The following is a 22,856-nucleotide window of genomic DNA, read 5'->3' as shown; positions in this document are numbered from 1 at the left end:
ATCTTAGTATAACAGTTATCTTACTATCCTCTTTCAGTATTCCACTAAATTCTTTTTATCCTTAAACTTAGTCTACATATTAATCTTCAAATCCTTTTGCAAAGTATTGTTATTTAAAACAATGTTATCACAAAATTATATATTCTCTGGTTGACATTGATGACTTTGTGGCTTTACAGTTATTTGTCTTATACCATCTCACAGACATGATAATGTATATACAAAGCTGTATGAAGCACATTTCAGAACATTACCATAGACTGGATTTAAATGAAATTGTTTACAGTAGTTCACACTGTAAAACTTCTCAATACTGATGATACACTGAGAGGAAGACCCTTTCCCCAGATACTATGCAATAGGTTGCATGTAATTTTCTTTCCCTCAAAAGAAATTATTGCTGGTGTATGCACACAGTAGAATATTGCACAGCTGCAAGAAGGAATGAAGCTGTGAGACACGCAACTAGGTGAATGGATCTTGAGGACAGCATTTTGAGAGAAGTACACGAGAAATGAAAAGACAAACATTATAATGCCTCACTAATATGGACTAACTATAATGTGTAAACTCTGAGAATTGAATCTTAGAGCACAGCTTATCAGGGGAATGCTTATTGTAATGGTCCCTAGATTGTAAGTTCTTACAGCAGTCCCATCTATTGCTGAGTTGTAATGGTTATCTCTAAATTCTGAGGTGCTGAGCTCTTTGTGTATAACCTGTTTGGTCTCTGGAACTTTGGGTATCTGTGTGACACCTGAAACTCAGAGCTAGAGTGCAACAGCTATGAATGTCACTATTACCTCATACAGCAATTGTTAAAAAAGCTGAAAAAGAGTTCAGACCTCAATTAGAGATATGAATGAAGTGGATCTGGTTAGGACTAAGGCCAAAATTGACTGTGTTTTAAAACCTCAACTTCTGTGTGAGACCAAGGGAGGAGATGTTTATTTGGTGCAGGATAAATATTTTCTTCAGCACACTAAATAATTTAACTTGTACAGTCAGTTTATTCAAGCACCATAATTGCATGGAGCTTTGAATAGGAAGTGAGATCTAGTAAGTTTGTATAGGTTAGTGTGAAATTCTGATACACCCCAAAGTAATTTTGGCAGAGAATGAGGATATATTTACAGGGTCCCCTTGGGGAACTGGAGAAGAATGTAGAAATGTTGAGCTTCCCCACCTTGGTTGTTACTGGTGTTCTCACAAACATTGAGGACTGACAGTTTGATAGGATAAGCCCTCGATCTTGGGGTGTGTCCTTGTGAAGCTTGTTGCTTTGAAGGAGAGGCTGAGCCTACTTATAATTGTGCCTAAAAGTCTCCCCCAGAAAACCTCTTTGCTGCTCAGATGTGGCCTCTCTCACTCACTCTAAGCCCACGTGGCACTTGAACTCACTGCCCTCTCCACTTTGTGGGACATGACTCCTTGGGGTATAAATCTCCCTGGCAAGGTGGGACATGACTCCCAGGGATGAGCCTGGACACAGTATCATGGGATTGAGAAAATCTTCCTGACCAAAAAGGGGAAGTAAAATGAAACAAAATGAAGTTTCAGTGGCTGAGAGATTTCAAATGGAGTCATTAGGTCACTCTGGAGGGCAATCCTATACACTATATAGATATCCCTTTTTAGTTTTTAGTGTATTGGAATAGCTAGAAAGAAATACCTGAAACTGTTGGGCTGCAGCCCAGTAGCCTTGATTCTTGAAGACGATTGCATAACTATGTAGCTTACATGGTGTGACTGAGTGATTGTGAGAACTTTGTGGCTCACACTCCCTTTGTCCAGTGAATGGACAGATGAGTAGAAAAGTGGAGACAAAAACTAAATGAAAAATAGGGTGGAATGGGGTGGGGCATGCAATGATTTGGGTGTTCTTTTTTACATTTATTTATTTATTTATTTAGGAGTAAGAAAAATGTTCAAAAGTTGATTCTGGTGATGAATGCACAACTATATGATGGCACTGTAAATAGTTGATTGTACACTGTGGATGATTGTAGGGTATGCGAATATATCTCAATAAGACTGTATTTAAAAAAAGGAGGATTTATTCTTGTTGCTTCCATTCCCTCATCACCCACTCACTCTTTTTATTTCTGTTGAGATGGAATTCACATTCTATAATATTCACCCTTTTAAGGTATACACTTTCATGTTTTTAGTATATTCACAATGTTGTGCAAGCATCACCACTATCTAATGCCAGAACATTTTCATCACCCCCAGAAGAAGCCCCATGCCCATTAGTGGTAACTCCCATTTCCCCCTCCCAGCCACAGTCACTAATCTACTTTCTGTCTCTATGGGTTTGCCGATTCTGGGCACTTCATATAAATGGAATCATACAGTATGTGGCCTTTTATATCTGGTTTCTTGGGGGGTACATGATCCCCTGAAGATTGTAGATAACATTTTATGCATATATCCATAGCTTTCATCAGCTTCTTAAGTGGATCTATGAATAGTAAAGGGCTAAAAGTCAAAAGAAAGAAAGAGAGAAATTATTACTTATTTTAAAACAAATTAAGTGTAAAATCACGTTAAATTTGTATTTGGATATTCAATAAACATAAAAATAGTAGTAATAGTAACAATAATAGCTGCTATCTACTGTTTGCTATTTGCCAGACACTGTGCTAAGCACTTTACATGGATTCTGTCATTTACTTATCACAAAATTCTATGATGTAGATACTCTTATTAGTTCCATTTTATAGATAGGGAAAGTGACTTCCAGTAAATCTATGTAACTTGCCTTAAGTCACATCTAGTTAATGGCAGTCTCAGATTCTAACCGGATGGTCCAGAGCCTATGATATTTTATTTTTAATTTTTAAATAGACTTTTTAAAGAACAGTTTTAGATTTACAGACAAGTTTAGAAGGTAATACAGAATCCCTATATTCTCTGCGCTCCGTTTCCCCTGTTAGTAACATCTTACAGCAAACATTTGTTAACAATATTTATACATTATTATTAACAAAAGTATACTTTATTCAGATTTCCTTAGTTTTTACCTAACGTCCTCTTTCTGTTCCAGGATCCCCCAGGAGCCCACATTACATTTATTTGATCCTACTTAGGATCCTACTGGCTGTGACAATTTCTCAGACTTCCCTTGTTTGCGATGGCTCGACAGTGCTGAGAAGGGCTGGCCAGGCATTTTGTAGAATGTCCCTCAGTTGGGATCTGTCTAATATTCTTCTCCTGTTTAGCCTGAGGTTATGGGTTTGGGGAGGAAGACCCAAAGATAAAGTACCATTTTCATCATATTGTATCAAGGGTACATACTATCAACATGACTTATCCCTGTTGCTGCAGAACTTCATTACCTGACTGAGGTAGTGGCTGTCAGGTTTCTCCTCTGTAGAGGTTCTCTTTCTCCCCCCCTTCCATGCTGTGCTCTTTGGAAGAAAGTCACTATGTGCAGGCCATTATGTTATTTCTTCCACATTTTGAACATTATGTTATTTCTTCCACATTACGGTGTTCTCTCTAGATCTCACTTCCACCCTAAACTAATACCCCATTTCTTTGTTCTCCTTTTTAGCAAAATTCCTCAAAAGGGCTATTTTTACTCCAGTTTCTCTCCTCTCATTCTCCCTTGAACCTGCTCCAACGGCTTTCACCTCCACTGCTCCACCTTACTTTCTCTCGTCCAAGGTCACCATGGCTAAATCCAGTGGTCAGTTCTCAGTCCTCAACTTAGTTGACATGGTTGGTCATTCCTTCCCCCTTGAAACACTTTCTTTATTTCAGAACATTACACTGTCCTTTTAAGTTCCTTTTTATCTCTCTGATCTCTCCAAGTGTCCCTGGACTTAGTCATGACCTCTTCTCTTCTGTTTATCTACTATACCCGCTATCTTGTAAATTCAATCTATATGCTAATAACTCCCAAATGTCTAGCTGGGCCTGTTTCTTGAATTCCAGCCTCATCCACCCACTTGCCTACTTGAGGAACATCTCAGACCCTCAGAGGTAACTGTCCAGGATCATGCCTATCCCCCCTCCCAAAGTTTTTCCCATCTCATTAATAACAGCCCCATCCTTCCATTTGCTCAGGTCATAAATATTAGAATCATCTTTGACTTCCTGCTTTCTCTCAACAAACCATATCCTGTCTCAGCAAATGCCAGGACAGAGGTTGAGAGTGATAAGGATCTACTGCCTAGTTAGGAGATTCTCAGGCTCCTGGATAGTTTAAGAGCCAAGATGAGAAGGAGGTCTGGGATCTGGATTGTGGGAGAAGCCTGTCTGAAGTTTAGTGACACTAAAGGGAAGTTAAGGCAGTTTTGGTCAACTGTTTTAAATTCTGTCTAGGAGGAGCTAATGTTACGTCCTTACTTGGATCTGAAATTGAGAAAGCAAGACAGAGGGAGGGACCCCTGAAAAATCATGCATGCACAGCCCTACTCAATTATGGGATACAAGTCCCACTCAGGTGTGAGGTGAAAAGTACAGATAAGCTTACATATGAATGTGTCCTTTCTTGTAAAAATTATTCACTAGTGGGCGTTAATGCTACAGTCCAGCATGAGCAGCAGAGCTAACTTACATTTTTGAGTTTTGTTTTGTTTTACTTTTGGGGATTTAAAAACTTCAATCCTAAAGCTTCTTTTAAACAATTGCATTAATTTCTTTGGGTGCTTCACAGAAAGAAAGAAGACAGACATCTTTCCTTTTCCCATTATGTTATCTTTTTTTTTTTTTTTTTTTTTTTTTTTTTTTTAACAATGTTGATTTTACTGACAGTTACAAGGCAATATACATAACTGAAGAATATACATCTTTTCATGTATACATGGAACATTGACCAAGATAAATACTATATTGTGATGTGAAAAACTACCAAATAAATTTCAGACTGAAATTTTACTTCATTTGTTCTCTAACAACAAATTAACTAGAAAGAAATAAAAATACAATAGACAAAATGTTCCAAATATTTGCAAATTAAACAAAACACTTCTAAATAATACTAGAATAAAAACTTCTAAAATAGTGATAATGAAAACACAAGATATCAACATTTGTGGGATGCAGGTAAAGTAGTGTTTAGAGGAAATTCATAGCTTTAAATATTTATGTTCAGAAAGAACAAAGGTCTAAAACCAATGCTCTAGAATTCCACATAAAGAAGTAGGAAAAAAAAATCAAAGTAAAACCAATGTAACTATAAGGAAGAAAATAAAAAGATAATAGCAGAAACCTTTGTAAGAAAAACAAGATGGAAAGGGAGAAAATCAACAATGTCAACACTTGGCTCTTTGAATAGATTAATAAAATTGATATACTTCTAGGGAGATTGATTAAGCACAAAAGGAAGAAACGGAAATTACCATTATCTAATTAAAGATAGGAGACGACTACAGATTCTGTGGACATTAAAGCAGTAAAGAAATATTTTCAACTACTTTATGTCAATAAGTGTGACAACTATCATGAAAGGACAAATTCTTTGAAAAATAAAATTTACCAAAAAGCCCTATATCTTTGAATCACCGGTCTTCCAAGTGTGGTCCATGGACCACTAACATCAGCATTACCTGAGAACACTTCAGAGATGCAAATGGTCACTCTCCAACCCAGTTCTACTGAATCAGAAACCCTGGCAGTAGGACTCAACAATATGCATTTTCACAAGCCCTCCAGATGATTCTGAAGTATAATAAAGTTGGAAAACTATTGTATTAAATACACTGAATTTACTTACAAAATCTTCCAACAAAGTAAAATGCAGGGTCAGATCTCTCACTGCTGAACACTGACAAACATTTAAGAAAGAAGTAATACCAATATTTCAGGTAATAGAGAAGCAGGAAACATTCCAAACTTGGCTTAGTAAGGCTATTATAGCCTTCATTATTTAGAGTTCTCTAGGGAAAGAGAATCAACAAGAGATATCTAAATATAAGATTATATAAAACTGTATCACCCAACTGTGGATATGCACAAGTCCAAATTCCATAGGGCAGGCAGCAAACTGGCAACTCCAATGAAGGTGTTCAATGAACTCCTCAGGCAGCGAACTGGCAACTCTGATGAAAGTGCTCGATGAACTCCTCAGGAAATGCTTCACTGGCTAGCCAAAGAAGTGAAGGTCCTCTATCTGTCTCGCTTAAAAGTCTTCAACAGATTGGATTAAATTCAGCTGATTGAATTCTCTCATTCTGGAAGACACGCCCTTCATTGATGTACTCAGACACAGCTGCAGTCAACTGACTGATGATTTAATAAACCAGCTTTCTGGTTTATTACCAGCCACAAATGTCCTTGCAGTAACGGTTAGGCCATGCTTGCTTGACCAGACACCTGGGCACCATCACCTGGCCAAGTTGACACATGAACCTAACCCCATTATGTTATCTTAAAACAAACTTTGCAAGAATGCATTCTTAATTTCCAAAGGGTTTTGGCATGTGGTTAAATGCAAATACAAACAGTCAGAATAAGGGATAAGGGTGCATTGCATTATTCCAAAAAACCCCTTCAGATACAGATTTGCATATGGAGACGTGATATCTACAACTGAATTCCCCAGGAGTCAGCACTACCTGGATTGTCCTGCACTCTCAAAACAGCTTCCATTGGACTTTTGAATATTGAGTGGCAGTTACACAATCAGTACCTTCAGATAAACTGAATTCTGAAATTCCCAGATCAACTTTTTTGGCTCATATTATGCCACCATGCCTTTCAACAAAAGATTATTTACCTTAAAAGAAAAATGTTTCCAAGCAATGCTTAACTACAGAATATTTTTTCTTAATTTTTCTTTTTAATATATAATGCTCTTAACTTTACAGCACAATTCATCATTTAGGAATTTCCTTTTTATTTGTTTTGTACTGTGAATAAACAAAGTCATATGTTTTGGAAGGAAACAAGTAAGGAAGGATTGGAGAGAACTATGAATATTGAAGAATATAATTGACATGTCAAGAGTTTGTATTCTTGTAGTATCAAATTGAAGCTGTTGTTTTATAGAATTTGATCTAAATGAATTATACATTTTATGGATTCTAATAGTACTCATTAGTGGGGTTTCTATCAGAATGCATCATCATTAGAAAAAAGCTATTAAGGTTGCACTATGAATCACCAATTGGGAAAGAGAAAATATATTTCATTTCTAGTCTTGGAAACAATTCATGCATGCAGGCAGCATCCATTTTAACTGAGCCTCAAGTCAGTTTCACACCATGAACTTCCACGATTAGAAAAAATGCCTTTGCCTAATATAGCTTTCTTTAGACTTAATGCAGACTTAGAACCCTTTACACCCATCTATGTTGGGAACTAAAACCGCCAGCTTGTTTGGCATCTGTTCATTCACCCTCCAGCTGAATTTCAGAAATGTGCATAAAGGAAAGTGACTTACATTAGCAGTTTCTCAGCCAAGTCTCAGGGTGGGACAGCACAAAGCCATGTCTTGTTGCACTTTTAAAAGGCAGAGTCAGAAATTTTAAAAAGCAAAAGCAAAACGGGTAGTGGAATGATGTGGGAAAGCTGGCATCCCCTGCAGCTTGAAAAGTCAACTCTTTGGACTTCTTTACTAGTTATAAACTGTTCCTTTCCTACTATGAGAACTATTGTGAACTATAAAATGTTTATGCCTTTTTATTGGCAAATGTTGTATAGGAGACCATACTATCACCACCAGATGGATCTTCCAAAAAATAAATCTTCCATCTTTGCATCACCTTTTCAAAAATCTTAGTTTACTTCCATTCCTTTCAGGTTAAAGTTCAATTTCTTATGCTGACCCTCGGGGCCTGCCATAATCTGTTATTCATCAAATATGTATTGAACATCTACTGTGTGGTAAGCACGTTCCTAGGTTCTGAAGATACAAAGGTAGCCCAGAGACTTCTTGGAGTTCTGTTCACCTTTTCTTCAACATGAACCCTCTGCCCCCCTCATGCCCTCTTCACCATTTCTGGAACAATTCCCCTTCCCTCTTCCCTCAGCCTATCTAAACCTCATCCCATTCCACCCCTCACATTTTTCCCCAAACTATAGTAGCCCACAAGGACATCCTCCCTCTTCACGTCTGTTAAATTATGTGCATATGTATTATTGCAAAGATTCAAAGCATACAGGGAACTGTTATTTTTTTAAAAGTCTGTTGAGTGTTATATCAACATTAGGTATACATTTACATCATACACTATGCCTAATACTCTATAAATATTAGCCAATCAATTTACTAATAGAAAAATTAAAAACCTAAACTTTCCCTTTATTGAAATTTAATTTTTCGAGTTCCCTCATTGGAATGTTAATTTTGGAGTGGGAATATTTTAAAGGCTGGAGGGGTTTTAAAGTCAATGCTTGTATAATCAGCAGACCAGGGAAAGGCAGCCAAATTTAGTGTCTGTTTTGGTTGGAATCACATCAAAGGGAATTTACTAAAGAGAAGAACTGAGATTGCTCTGTGAGGCTGTGACTTGTCTGGAATGGCCTTGCAGGTTGGTGGCAGAGCTTCCAATAAAACCTGCATGTTATATCGTGGAAACCCTGTGGCTGTGCTCTATCTTGACAGGTGGCTTTTCTCCTTAGAAGCCTTTGTAATCTATGGAGCTCGGAGTAAATTCTTTTGTCTTATTTTCAAACTGAAACTCCAGTGATTTTCCCCTCAGGATAGCATACCCAACCCAATACTTCCTTAAGAATTGGCCTCTCATTAGAAATACTCATAGTTTAGACTTGGCTCTGGCTCTATGAGCCACCCCCTCCAGGAAGCCTTCCCTGTGACCTCCATCCTCTTCATGCTCTAATCACTTTTGATGTGAGCAATTCCCACACTGCTGGCACACAGGAGAAACTCAACAAATGCTTGAACTGCATTACTTTGTGGTTTTCTCCCCAAGAGTTCTAGAAATAGCTCAATCAAGTGTTTATGAAAAATGTGCCTCAATCACATAGGCAGATTACACTGTCAGAAAGAATTTTGTTAAAATAGAGTTGCCATGTCTTGCCAAATTTTTTTACTCTGAAGTCCCCCCAACTTCTTGTTTTAGTTAAAAGTCATCTAAAACATGTGTTGGCATTTGAATAGTCCTTGCCTCTTGGTGAGACACCGTCTCTTCACAGGGATGACAAATGAATAAATTCTTGTTTGGATTAGTATACTTACCTATATCCCCCACTCCATGTCTGTTTGGAAGGCCTATAAGCAATGAAACCCCAGCAGGAATGAACACAACGAGTCCTCAGATCTTGGCTTCTAAACACCATTGTCAATAAAGGGAACCAGGGCTCCTTGGAGAAGCAGTTAATTCCAGGATTGGGGCAGGGGAAGTACAAAGTGAGCCTGGAACATCTTATAGTGTCAGAAAATAAGGAAATGCTCAAAAAAGTATGGGGGCCTCTTGAAGAACCCAGGAGCTGACCTGAATGGATAAAGCTGGAACAATTTTAGGAACAAAATAAATAACGATAGTACTATACTTTTCACTGTGGTAGTTTATATATATAATTTATCATTTTAAGTCTTCAATTCAGTGGCATTAATCACATTTATAATATTGTGCTACCATTGCCATCATCTATTACCAAAACATTTCCATCATCCCACACAGAAACACTGTACCCATTCAGCAATAACTCCCCATCACCCTCCATCTACAACTGGATTTTAGAACAAAATAAATATCCATGAGTCCATACTTAAGTAAATAAATGGGAGAGGGGAACAGCTCTATCTTACAGAATAATTACAGTTAATAAACATAGAAGGAAAAAGGGAAACAGAAAATCACCTTCAAGAAAACATCACAGTAATAACTGTGGTAAAAAAGATCCACAGATGGATGCTAAAATTAGTGGGCAAAGTTTGAGGGAGAAGCAGGATATTTCCAGAGTCTCAAAGTATCAATTAATTATGTATACAATTAATATAGTTATTAATTATAAAGAGAAAGATAATAACTTTATATAGTGGAGAAACCTGGAAGACACCACCTTAACCAAGAGATAAAGAATAAATATCACTAGTAGTAAGTGATGTTATCTTGATATTATGCCCTGTGAAGAACCAAACATCATTCCACTAGGGACTAAGATGGAAACACAGGGACTAAGGAATTGTTGCAGGTTGGAGGAGCCAAAGAAGAAATAACAACTAAATGCAATATGGGAAACTGGACGGGATCTTAGAACAGAAAAAGAATATTAGTGGGAAACCTGGTGAAATTTGCATAAGGTCTGCAGTTCAGTTAACTGGAGAGTATCAATGTTAATTTCCTGGTTCTGACAATTGTGTTGGGGTTATGTAAGATATAAACATCAGGGGAAGTTGAATGAGGGTACTCTAAAATTAGTTCAAAATAAAAAGTTGTAAATAAAACATATAAGGGAAACAAATACAAGTATCCCAGTAAATCCTTTGGTTCTTCTATTGCAATTTTCACAGCGGAGAGACTTTTAAGCAGCTGGCTGGATGTTCGTCACATTGAAAAGTACGTGGAACAAGGTAAAAGTGGAACGAGAGAATTACTTTGGTCCTGGGCACAGAAAAACAAGACCATCGGGGACCTTTTACTGATTCTCCAGGAGATGGGTCATCATCGAGCTATCCATTTAATCACAAACTATGGTAAACACTCATTCTTATAATGTGGTTCTCGATTCATCTTACAGGACTTGAAATTGTAAATGTAACTATTGCATTTTCTTCAAGAGATTGACTGGTCTTGCTGTATGTCAGTGATTCCTTACCTGTGGCTTTTATCTGGATGTAACTTCACATTTTTTTGTGACACATCCTTTCTTCCCTCTTTGCCTAGCTTATTTTAACACATTCCTTTCTACCGCTTAATTTTTTTTTTTACTTTTACTTACAAACTACACTTAAGTATTTCTTTTTTAGCCAGTAGAAGCAGTTCTTTGCTCAAAACTCTGAAACTCTGAAACTCGGAGTCATAAACATAATCATAGTCAGAATATTTGTGTAAAATATAGATAACATATTTAGATGTTATAATTTGTTTTATCATATGGTAAGGAGTTAAAAAGATAATTGAATTTTTTGCCTGTATTTTAGTGCAAATGATACTCCAGGGTAATCCTGTGATTTCCCTTTTCACTATTCTTTTTATGTCACAGCTTCTCATTCTGCCTTACTTCTTGACTGTCCATTCCACAGTGGCCTGTCCAATTCCTCCCTCTGCCTTGTGTGCTTCTGATGCTATGTCATGCCTTACATCTACATGTAAGTAAGTTCTTGAAGTTTTCTGCAGGTTTTTTTTGTCAATAAAATAGTCTCCAAGTGTCACCTGGTCTGTTTAGCCCACTTAGATTTATTCACTTCAACAAAACAACAACAAAAAGACAATGACTTTTCATGTCCTTCAAGTTCCCAAACTTCAAATTTTATTGTATATAACAATGCCTAATTTAGGCTGTCTGTTATTTCTTTTTCTTGCCTAATTGCCCTGGCTAGAACTTCTAGTATAATGTAGAACAAGAGTGGACTTCCTTCTGTTGTTTCTAATCTTAGGGGGAAAACATTCAGTCTTTTTCTATTAAGTATGTTGTTAACTAGTGTTCTTTCCTTGCTGTCCTTTATCAAGTAGAGGAAGTTCCCATTTATTCCTAGTTAGTTGAATTTTTTATCTTGAAAGGGTGTTGGATTTTGTCAAATATTTTTTCTCTGACTATTGAAATGATCATGTGATTTTTGCCCTCTATTTGATAATGTAGCATATTATGTTGATTGATTTTCAGATGTTAAGCCAATCTTGCATTCCTGGTATAAATCCCACTTGGTCACGGAATCTAATTCTTTTATATGTTTCTGGATTTGGTTTGCTAGAATTTTATTGAGGATATTTACGTCTATATTCATAATGGATATTGGTCTGTAGTTTTCTTATTGATGTCTTTGTCCAGTTGTTGTATTAGGATAATACTGATCTCACAGAATGAGCTGGGAAGTGTTCCCTCCTATGCTGTTTCGGTAGAGTTTGTAAAGGACTGGTGTTAAATATTTGTTTGGTAGAATTCACCTTTGAAGTCATCTGACACTTTTTTTTGGTGGGGATTTTTTTTTTTTTTTGTCATTTTTCTTGAAATGAAATTCATGCAACATAAAATTAACCACTTTACAATGAAAAAATTCAGTGCATGCAGTACATTCACAATGTTGTGCAGCTAACACTTCTATCTAGTTCCAAAATATTTTCATCCCTTCAAGCTAAAGTCCTTTGCTATTAGTTACTCTACATTTCCCCCTCATTTCTGCTCCTGGCAACTACCAGTCTGCTTTATGTTTCTATGGATTTACTTATTCCAGATATTTCATATAATGGAATGATACAGTATGTGACCTTTTGTGTCTAGCCTCTTTCACTTAGCATAATGTTTTCAAGGTTCATCCAGTTGTAGCATGTATCAGTTCTTCATTTGTTTTATGGCTGAATAATATTTCTTGGTATGTGTATAACACAATTTGTTAATACATTCATCAGCTGATTTGACATTTGAGTTGTTTCCGCCTTTTGGCTGTTGTGAGTAGTTCTGTTTTGAGTATCATGTACAAGGATTTGGTTGAGTACCTGTTTTCAGTTCTTTTGGATATTTACCTAGGAGTGGAATTGTTGGATTGTATGGTAATTGTATGTTTAACTTTTTGAGGAACTGCTAAAGTGTGAGAAGTTTTAAAATTACTAATTCAATCTCTTGTTATAGTTCTTTTAGATTATTTCTTCTTGAGTCAGTTCTGGTAGTTTTTTTGTTTTCCTAAAAATCTGTGCATGTCATCTAAGCTATCTTATTTATTGGCATCAAATTGTTCATAGTACTCCCTTATAATTTATTTGTCCCTGTAAACCAGTAGTGATGTCTCCTCTTTCATTCTTGATTTTGGTAATTTGAGTCTTCTCTTTCTTGGTCAGTCTAGCAAACAGTTTGTCAGTTTTGTCACTCTTTTCAAAGAACCAACTTCTGAGTTCATTAATTTTGTCTTTTGTTTTTCTATTTGCTATTTCCTTTACTTCCACTCTAATCTTAATTATTTCCTTCTTTCTGTTTGTTAGAGTTGAGTTTGCCTTTCTTTTTCTCGTTTCTTAAGGTGGAAGTTTGGGTTATTGATTTGAGATCTTCGTTCCTTTTTTAATGTAGGTGTTTTCAGCTAGAAATTTCTCTCTAAACACTGCTTTGGCTGCATCCTATAAATTCTGTTATATTTTCACTTTCATTCATCTCAAAATATTTCCTGATTTCACTTATGATTTCTTATTTGGCTCATTTGTTATTTAGGCGTTTGTTCTTAAATTTCCACATACTTTTTAATTTCCCAAATTTCTTTCACTTATTGATGTCTACTTTAATTCCATTGTGGTTGAAACTTATACTTGGTGTGATTTTGATCCTTGTAAATTTACTGAGACTCATTTTATGGCCTATCTTATGATCCATCCTGGATAATGTTCAATGAGCTTTCTGCTGGTTTTGAGTGGAATGTTCTGTCGATGTCTGTTAGGTCTAGTTGGTTTATAGTGTTATTCAAGGAAAATTGTAGTTATATGATTATGTTTTTTTCTAAATTTTTTAACTTTATCGAAAAATTAAAACAAACACGCAAAGAAAAGAGAACACAGCATTTCCAACAAAACAAAGCAAAGGATTAAGAAAAAACAAATATATGATTATGTTTTGATGCTGGTCTTCCAAACAAAATAATCTAAGAAATACTAGAATATAATCTAATAAAAATTAAAAACAAAATAACTTTTTTTAAACACTGAATTGAAACATCAGAAATGTCAGCAAAATATGGCATGTGTTTAATTTTTTGAAGGAAGCTACATAGACTACCTGAGTTCAGACAGAAATCTAAACATGAAGTTATATCCTTTCAGGTGGGGATGAATGGTGTGTATTTGTGGTTGATAACCTACACACATGCACATATACATATGCACACACAACCATCTCTAATACTCTATGGTATAAGATGAATTAAAAAACATTGAATAAACTAACCGAGACAGATATAATCCCATAATTATAAAATTTTGACGTATGTGTGCAAAAAGATGATGTCAATGTTGCTTTTCCTTTCAATTTTATACTTCACACTTTAATAATTTTAATGATGTCTAACAGTAATTTAAGGTAGTTATTCATATTTTAAATGAACAAAAATATGTTTGTGTAACATTTGATCATTACAAAGCTATTTCACATGTGTAAATTTTTTTTTATTAAATTCAGTTTTATTGAATTACTTTCACACACCATACAATCGTCCATGGCATACAATCCACTGTCCACAGTATGATAACATAGTTATGCGTCCATCACCACAATCTATCTCTGAACATTTTCCTTACGTCAGAAAGAACCAGAACAAGAATAAAAAATAAAAGTGAAAAAAGAACACCCAAAACATCCCCCCATCCCACCCCATTTGTCCTTTAGTTTTTACCCCATTTTTTCTACTCATCCATACACTAGATAAAGGGGGTGTGATCCACAAGGTCTTCACAATCACACTGTCACCCCTTGTAATCTCACATGTGTAAATTTTGTAACCTGTCAGTTGAAATTTAAGCTTAGAAATGAATAGAACTAGCTATGAAATTATTATCACAGTCTCAGAAATTTAAAAAATGTTCACCAGAGGCATAACTGTTTTTCATATTTAGCCTCCCTTATTTCTCTTTCAGGAACAGCCTTGAATCCTTCGGAGCAGAGTCATCAGAGAGATGGATTTCTGAACACGTCATCCAAGGTAAAATGTGGGAGCATAGATAATGACCCCTGAACTCCGTTGCATATGTAATTAGGTAAAAGGAATGAAATTATCAGATTGAAAAATGTTAGATTTGCAAGACAATTTTTAAAACCAGAAAGACCTTAGTTGTCTCATTAGCCCATATTTAGGTGGGGAATGAGGAAATTAGAGATTTGTAACTATTTGAAGAATTAAGAGCTTTTTCCTTTCAGTGATCTATCAGAGCTGAGACTTAGAACCACTACGGGTACCGTGAGTTATGCATTTGTCTTAACTCAGCTTTTAATTTTTCTGTTCTGGTTAGTGTTTGCATGTTGCTGTTAGTTGTTATTAGAGCAAATTAGCAGTAGTCATTTTTATAGCTTTAAAGGTCATTTAAAATTGACTATAACTGACTATGGCATTGATATTTGAATTTCTGCAGTTGGTTTGGAAGCCTTAAATACATAAGACAATGAATGCTACTGAATACATTGTAATAACTTTGGTTTTTACTACTGTATTGCACAGTACAGTCCCACGGGGAGCTTTGACTTTCTGTTGAGGCTCTGTTGTTTCTAGACTTATGAAATGGAAGTACTTTAGTATGTAATTTCTTCTCTTAGGGAACAGCCAATGTCACAGCAGAAAATGTTGTTCTTGTTCCTGAACATAATGAAAAGGGTAAGAAAAAAAAAAAACTTAAATTGTGCTTTCAAAAGTGATTTTAGAGGGCGAAATATCTGATATATTAACTATTTGTTATTATGCAGATTCAGTCTAAAATTTTCAGATATCAATATGTTTGCAAGTTTGATGCTTATGGTTCTGGTGAATGATATATTACGATTGTTATATTAAGAATCCATTGGCTAATGAAAACAATTATGGTCTCTTTAGTTAATGGAATTTCTTACTTTCTATTAGTGAAATTTGCTATTTAGATATGTCAGAAGAAACCATTTTAAAAGTTACATCAAGTCATACAGTTTTAGAAATTTCCATAGCAGAGATCTTCAAAGATGATGGTAGAACAATTCTGAGGGTATGAAAATCTAGTTATTTTCCATATCAACTTTTCTAATTTACTAACAAGAAGAATAATTTAGTTTCACCTGAGAATCGCTCTGATAAACTTAAATGACTATTTAAGGCTACCTTGCCTAATCTTCGCCTCTAGATCTGATTGAGAAAAGTTAGATAAGATTTTGTTTCTTCAACAATAAGGTCTAAATCAAGCATTAAAGGTCACTAGAGAGTGTTTTGTATTAGTTGTGGAGACATAACCAAAATTGGGCTTTGAAAGATTTAGCCAAGCTTTTCATTTGAATTTGTTTTTTATTATCTTTTAAATGTTTTTGCCCACTCTGCTTTGGATGATCCTTAAAAAAAACTTGAAGCCATTCCTTAATTTAATCTGAGGAAGTAAATTAGGCATTTGGAGAATTTGGCTCATGAAAGTGTTTTCTATCAGTCATGCTTGGAGAATATTATTTAGGCATATCAAGATTTCTACTTCTGTAGTTTCTTATTGGTTTTAGGTTGATAGTGGGTCAACAACAATATGTTGTCCTAATTACAAGAAAACAGAATTTCAGAAAAACTTTCCCCAACTAAGTTTTTCTGGCTGAACCTTTTAGAGAGATGAAAGAATTGACCTGCTACTGTTCAAATATCCAAAATGCCAGTCACTTTGTTGAATGCTGGGAGTTAGACCCAAGTCAGTATGCGGAGAGCCACATGGGCATCTGCCTCCTTAGGTGGGCTTCACTTTTGATTCCTGGGTCCTCCTCTATTGACCTACCTCTGGGCTCTAATGTCTTTCTAATATATAGGTCTTGGCTCTTTACAACAGTGGCATGGATTCTAAAAAAGAGAAAAGGTAACTTGTCTTCTCCCTGCTTTCCTTCCTAAGGAATATTGTGCAAATCCTCCATCACCTTTCACAATATCATAGAAGGAACCAAAAATTTCCACAAAGACTTCCTCATTGGAGAAGGGGAGATTTTTGAGGTATACAGAGTGGAGATTCAAAACCAAGCATATGCCATTAAATTATTTAAACAGGTATGGAACAAATTACTATCATAGGATATAAATTCCATTTATTTGTTCATATTTTATATTAAAATGTTTCACTTTTCATAAGCATTGAAAGGTGGAGTATTTAAAATAAAATTTCATAAATGGAAATAAGATATATGACCTAAGGTGACTGGAGAAATGACCGAGAAATGAATGTCTGTCTTGCAGGAATGCAGAAGTTAAATCCTTCCCATACCCAGATGTATAGCATGAAAAAAACTTTTTCTGACAAACCTTGTAGGTTTCTGAGACTTTGTTTAAGATGGTCAAGTTGTGGCAGTCAGCTCTGGTGTTCGTGGAATGCTAGGTGGGTAGTGTCCTCTCCCAGCAGCTCCACTGGCTAAGCCACAGACTGCCATTCAGTGCTTGCTGTATAAATTGCCTTCTGTCACAACTGAGAAAGGTGAGAAAGATGAGACTTCAAGTAGGAGCAGCAAGCCAATGATCAGACTAGGGGGTTAGAAGAAGACAACTGATTGACTGCAGCCGTAAAATGAGAAATGGAATTAGGGATCAAACTCCAGGAATCAGTAAGGGTTGGGTACACCCACATACACACCAAAGGGCAGCCCTTCGGTTCCTTTAACATTAGTCAACAGTCAATAGACAGCTACTAAACACCTTCTGTGAGCTGGGTGCTAGGTTGCAAGGATGAACACAGTGGAGTTCTGGCCTCAGGGAGCTCACAGTCTTACGGGGGAAACAGCCAGGTAAACATAAGATTAAACTGCAATACGAGAAGTACTTTAGTGGAGATTTGTACAAGAGGAATAAGGAAGCAACATCAAAGATAGCAAGACTCTCTGCAGGGGAGAGGGGCATCCAGCACTCAGAAGAGAACCTGGCAGAGAAACCACTCCAAAAACACTTCTCCAATAGACAACCTTTCAGCTGGATTTTGAAAGATGAGCAGAATTCTGAGAGGCAGCTAAGGAGGGTGTTCCGGTTTTCTAACGCTGCTGAAATGCAAAACACCAGAAATGGATTGGCTTTTATAAAGGGGGTTTATTAGGTTACGAATTTACAGTTCTAAGGCCATAAAGGTGTCCAAACTAAGGCATCAACAAGAAGATACCTTCTCTGAGGAAAAGGCTGATGGCTTCTGGGGTTCCACTGTCACATCGGAAGGCACATGGCAATGTCTGCTGGTCCTTCTCTCCTGGGCTCTGGTTTCAACGGCTGTCTCCAAAATATCTCTGGGGGTTTTCTCTCTAAGCATCTCTGAGTTCTCTTCAAAATATCTCTGCCTTTTATCCTCTCAGAAAGGATACCAGTAAACTAATTAAGACCCACCTTGAATGGGTGGGGTCATATTGCCATGGAAATAATCTAATCAAAAGATCCCACCCATAATTGGGTGGGTCGCATCTCCATGGAAACAATCTGATTGAAAGATCTCACCCACAATAAGTCTGCACCCACAGGATAAAAAGAATGTGGCTTTTGTGGGGTACATAATAGATTCAAACCAGCACGGGGGGGGAAGGATATTCTGGGGAGAAGGCCTACAGGTCCATCCACTTCCATAGTTTTTTATTGACTTTAGGTTCATAGTGGGTCAACAACAATATGTTGCCCTTATGATAAGGAAACAGAATTTTGGAAAAGGCCTAGAGGTGCATGCATGAAAGCATGTTTTACTCATGAATAAACAGGTCATTCAATGTAGCTGGAGTGTAGTGCAGGAAGTAAGATGGTAGTGGCAGAAGATGGTATTGGAAAGATAGAATAAGTCCATGGATGTTTTTAAGTAGTAATGTGAGAGGCCTAGATTTGGGTTTTTGAAATATAACTTTGGTACAGGTTAGATGGTGGATTGGAAATTGTCAGAGGAAGGGGCGAAAGAGACCAAAAACTAGACTGGAGTCAGAAAGACCTGGTAGAGTGAATTTCAGATGTATAAACTAAGAAATGGATGGGGCTTAAATGCATGTCTTTCAACCCTACTCACATATCAGAGCAATCAGGGAGCTTTTTAAAAATGATGTCCATAGCAACTGGTTAAGTCAGAAGTGGGTAGTGGTGGCAGGCATCAGTAATTTTTTAAAAGTTCTCCAATTGGTTCTAATATGTAGCCAGTGTTGAGAACCATGGCTGTGAGCCATTGCAGAAACAATGGGAAATAGCGAGGAGAAGGTATGTCTAAGAGAAGAGATGAAATGGGCCATATCTGGTGATCCGTTAGATAGGGCTGGTTAAAGTGGGGGAAGGAGGGATATATGGTGATTCTTGGTTTACAGCTTAGGTGACAGTCTTTTTCTTATGATTAACCCAATTTTCCCAAATTGTGATTTACCCAACTAATTCTATACAGACATCTCAAGATTCCTGAGATGACCAGTCTAATATATAAATGGAAGTATCTAATGGTAAAACCATTCAACGAATAGAAATATATACTTACTACAGAGGTGGCCTACCTGAAACCTGTTTCTTAGGGCCAGAGCACCCCTGGCCCCATTTGTAGACTCTTTTGGAGGAGCCCCAGTGCTAACTCCCCAAAGGCTCCATCTGCTGCTGCTTCTCTGTGCAGCTGCCACCAAGTCACATTCTCTTTGGGAATTTTCTCTTCACGTGCCCAGCATCAGAATGGGATGTCATTGCCTCGAGATCCCCTTCCCTTCCTGTCCCACAGATAAGTATCATTCTCTCCACTACCCCCACCCCCTCTAGTCTGGTTTTGGTGACCCTCCTCTGTGTAACCACAGCTTCATAACGTTATCTCATAAAATTGATTTCTTCATCCACCTCTCCCACTGGACTAGATTGTTAAATTCTTTGAGGAGCTCATATTTATCTTTGAATCCTCAATGCCTTACTACTGGGCCTGGTCCATAGCGGTCATTCAAGAAAGTTGGTTGAATTGAATGAAACTCATATGCCCTTTTCATGTACTTAATTGGTAACCAGCAGAAGGAAGTAGACAGACGACAACAAAGTTACCAAAGACCTAACGGCTACAAAGGAATGTACAAAGTGGGACAGTCCCTGTACCATGCTGCATTTTTAATTCCCTTTTAAGGTGGTAAATGGAAATATGGTTGGACTTTTGTCCTCTGCTTTTATCACCACCCACTTTTTCTCCCCAGCACACACATGCACACACAGACACATGCGCGCATCTGGAAAGATGAGATAATTTAATGAAGCCTTAGCCACAGAATATTTTTTGTTTTAAGAGAAATGCTGTTTTGCCACTTTGGGACACTAACTTCAATAATGTTTCTTAAAGGAACTGAAGAGGGGGAAATGTACTAGATGTGCTAGAACAAGTGCTTCTCAAACATTGCCCTATATCTGAAAGGCTCGGGGACTTTCTGATTCAGCAGGTCTGGGGAGGGTTCAGCATCGCTCACCAACACCCATCCCCGCTCCCAGCCCTAGAGGTGGATGCCGCTATCCGGAGACCACACTTTGAGCAGCAAGATGCTAAGAGTGCTAGGTTAGCATAAATGCAAAACTAACCCCTTCATTTTTCAGATTAAGAAAACTATGACTTTAGAGAGGTTAAGGGGCTGATAAAAGTCACGAATAACTAGCATTAGAGATGGGACTGAGAAGCAATCCTCCTGGCTCCAAAGGTCAATGCTCTTTTAAAATGTAAATTCTGAGAAAGCGGTCCTTGAAAATGATTTGTTGGCTTGCTTTATTGTTTCTGCCTTCCTGGCTTAACTTGGAAAATAGCTTTCAGTATTCTTGTTGGATTTTCTCTTCCTCTATTGCTAAGGACAGCGCACTAAAAGCTCTGCCCTCTCTAGCAATTTGCAGATATTAGGTATTAATGGCTGATGGGACCTGGAAGTACTTAGTCTAACCTTTAGCTTTAGAAGTTGGGGACCTGAGGTCCAGAGACATGCAGTGAAATTGGGTGTATGACGGCATTGAGAAGAGGGGAGGGACAGAATAAGTGCATTATTAATTGGATTCATTAATTTATTCAATAAATATTCATGTGTCAGGCACTGTGCTAGCTTTTGAAGCCTCTTCGAAGTAAGGAGATCTATCTTTCATTTGCTTAGTAAACCTGTCCTTTCAGAATCAATACAAAGGTCAACTTGAGGCGCATATGCAAATGACCTCAAATACCAAATGGGTGAAATTTTGCAGCAATGACAAATTTCCTTGAGGTGGCTGCCTCTAACCAGAATACAGCTATCATGAATTAGATTCTTTGTGAGATCAAGTGGGGAGTTTCTCTCATGGGCTTTTCTTCAAATACATAGAATATTTTTAAATTTATATAAATGTGTGCAAAATATGGTGGAAAAGTTTTAATATAAAATTTGACAGCATGATAAATTACATGAAAAACTTTTAATTCAAGAGCAGTGGTTCTAAATCTGTTTGGGGTTTAAAGGATTTTTGAAAATCTGGTGAGAGCTAAGGATTCTCTTCCCAGAAATGTGTTCATGTACATTTGCATCAAAATGTGCATTTAATTTCAGGAAGATCATGGACCCTGGGTAAGAATCCCACAAAGAGAGATCCTTTTCTCATTTTTTTCTTGTCTTTTAGGAGAAAAAAATGCAATGTAAGAACCACTGGAAGAGGTTTTTATCAGAACTTGAAGTTTTACTATTGTGAGTAAATTTCGTCTGAAATTTCCTCCCTTTTTGCATGTTCTTTATCTTTGTTTCTATAGCAGTGTTTGGCGGGGCTGACGTTTAATAAATGTGGGTTGAATATTAGAACATTGTATAAATTTTTTACATTCGCTTTAGTATATTCCTGAAAATACATTTGAAAATAGGCCATTTCCCTAATTCACTTGAACAGATTTTAACAAGAACATTGAAACTGTCACAAGGAAGTGGGTTAAATCATGTGTGACTAACATGGTCGAATGTAAAATAATTCTTAGAACATTAGAATTGTATATAGTTCACCCTTTCCCTTCTTCCTTAGAGACATTCGGCTAAAAAACTGTTTCATCGGTACAACATTTTTCAGGAAGAGTTTTAAACAAATGAAAAGAAAAATCAAAGCTTTTATGTACGTGTTATTTCCTGGGAATTCATTTATGTGTCTGAGAGTCCTTGGAGACAATTTAAAATGACTTCATTTTCATGTATATTTAGATCTGCAGCTGTGCATCCTTCCTCATCAAAGGTCCTAACCCTATCACTCATCACCGTTTACAAATAGAAAATTTTCTTTCAGTTGTTTTCTGAACTAATATGTGGAGTAGAGGGCAGTGGGGCTGGGGGTGGGGTAGAAACGTGATACTGAATCCCTCTCCTTTTATATCTGGGGCCAGAAATCAAAATATTAGACGTTAACCATAAAAACTTAATGTGTGTGATTTAGTCAATTAAAAAAGGAAATATAATAGTAGAAGCATTTTACATTTAAACTTTGGTTATTTACTTATGTTTAAGCAATAGATACAGACATTCAAAGTACAAAATATGAAAGGGTAAACTGAGAAAAGATTTTCCGCTGATCACCCAGTTGTTATCATCCATCTACCCAGTTGATTTTCACAAAGGCAACAGAGTTATCAGTTTTTTGTCTATCTTTCCAGAGATGTTTTATGTATAAGTAAATACATATTTTATGTTAATTTCCTCTTTTGACACAAGAGGTAGCATAAAAACATTGTTTACTTTGCTTATTTTAGTATGCCATTGTATGCTGTACTATAATTTATCATTCTCCTATTGGTGGATTTTAGGATTTTTTCCCTAATCTTTTATAATTAAAAATAATGCTTCAATGAGAAAACCTGATATATGTGATTTTGTACATGTTTGAGCATATCTGTAAGATAAATCCCCATAAATAAAATTACAGGCTGAAATGACTATGTACAGGAGAAACTAAGATGGCGGCTAGGTGAGACAGGGCAAAAATACACCTCCGTGAAAAACACTAGATAAAAACCAGAAAGTGACCCAGAATACCGGTTACAGTGATGCGCCAGTTGGACGAGGTCTGCTAGTTCCACAGAGGCCATATACTTGGTAAAACCGGGAGTCTGCACTCTGAAACGAGTGAGTAAGCTGGCTGGAAGACCCGCAGCCACACGGCTGTCTGG

The 22,856-nt window shown here is 36.7% G+C and overlaps 1 protein-coding gene across 3 annotated transcripts in view; it reads left to right on the top strand.

Moving 5' to 3' along the window:
• IRAK3 (interleukin 1 receptor associated kinase 3) overlaps positions 1–22,856 on the top strand; it is a 52,981-nt gene that overhangs the window by 4,637 nt on the left and 25,488 nt on the right. For all 3 annotated transcript variants that reach the window (XM_037845333.1, XM_037845334.1, XM_037845332.1), the window contains exons 2-6: positions 10,430–10,612; positions 14,688–14,752; positions 15,361–15,418; positions 16,650–16,801; positions 21,335–21,399. In XM_037845333.1, coding sequence (XP_037701261.1) covers positions 10,430–10,612; positions 14,688–14,752; positions 15,361–15,418; positions 16,650–16,801; positions 21,335–21,399 — 523 coding nt within the window. The remainder of the gene's footprint in view (positions 1–10,429; positions 10,613–14,687; positions 14,753–15,360; positions 15,419–16,649; positions 16,802–21,334; positions 21,400–22,856) is intronic.

Source organism: Choloepus didactylus, chromosome 8 (genome assembly GCF_015220235.1).
Source record: "Choloepus didactylus isolate mChoDid1 chromosome 8, mChoDid1.pri, whole genome shotgun sequence".
NCBI classification, from domain to species: Eukaryota; Metazoa; Chordata; class Mammalia; order Pilosa; family Megalonychidae; genus Choloepus; species Choloepus didactylus.
The sequence above is the reverse complement of the archived record's forward strand: the minus strand, read 5'-3'. Positions and strand labels throughout refer to the sequence as shown.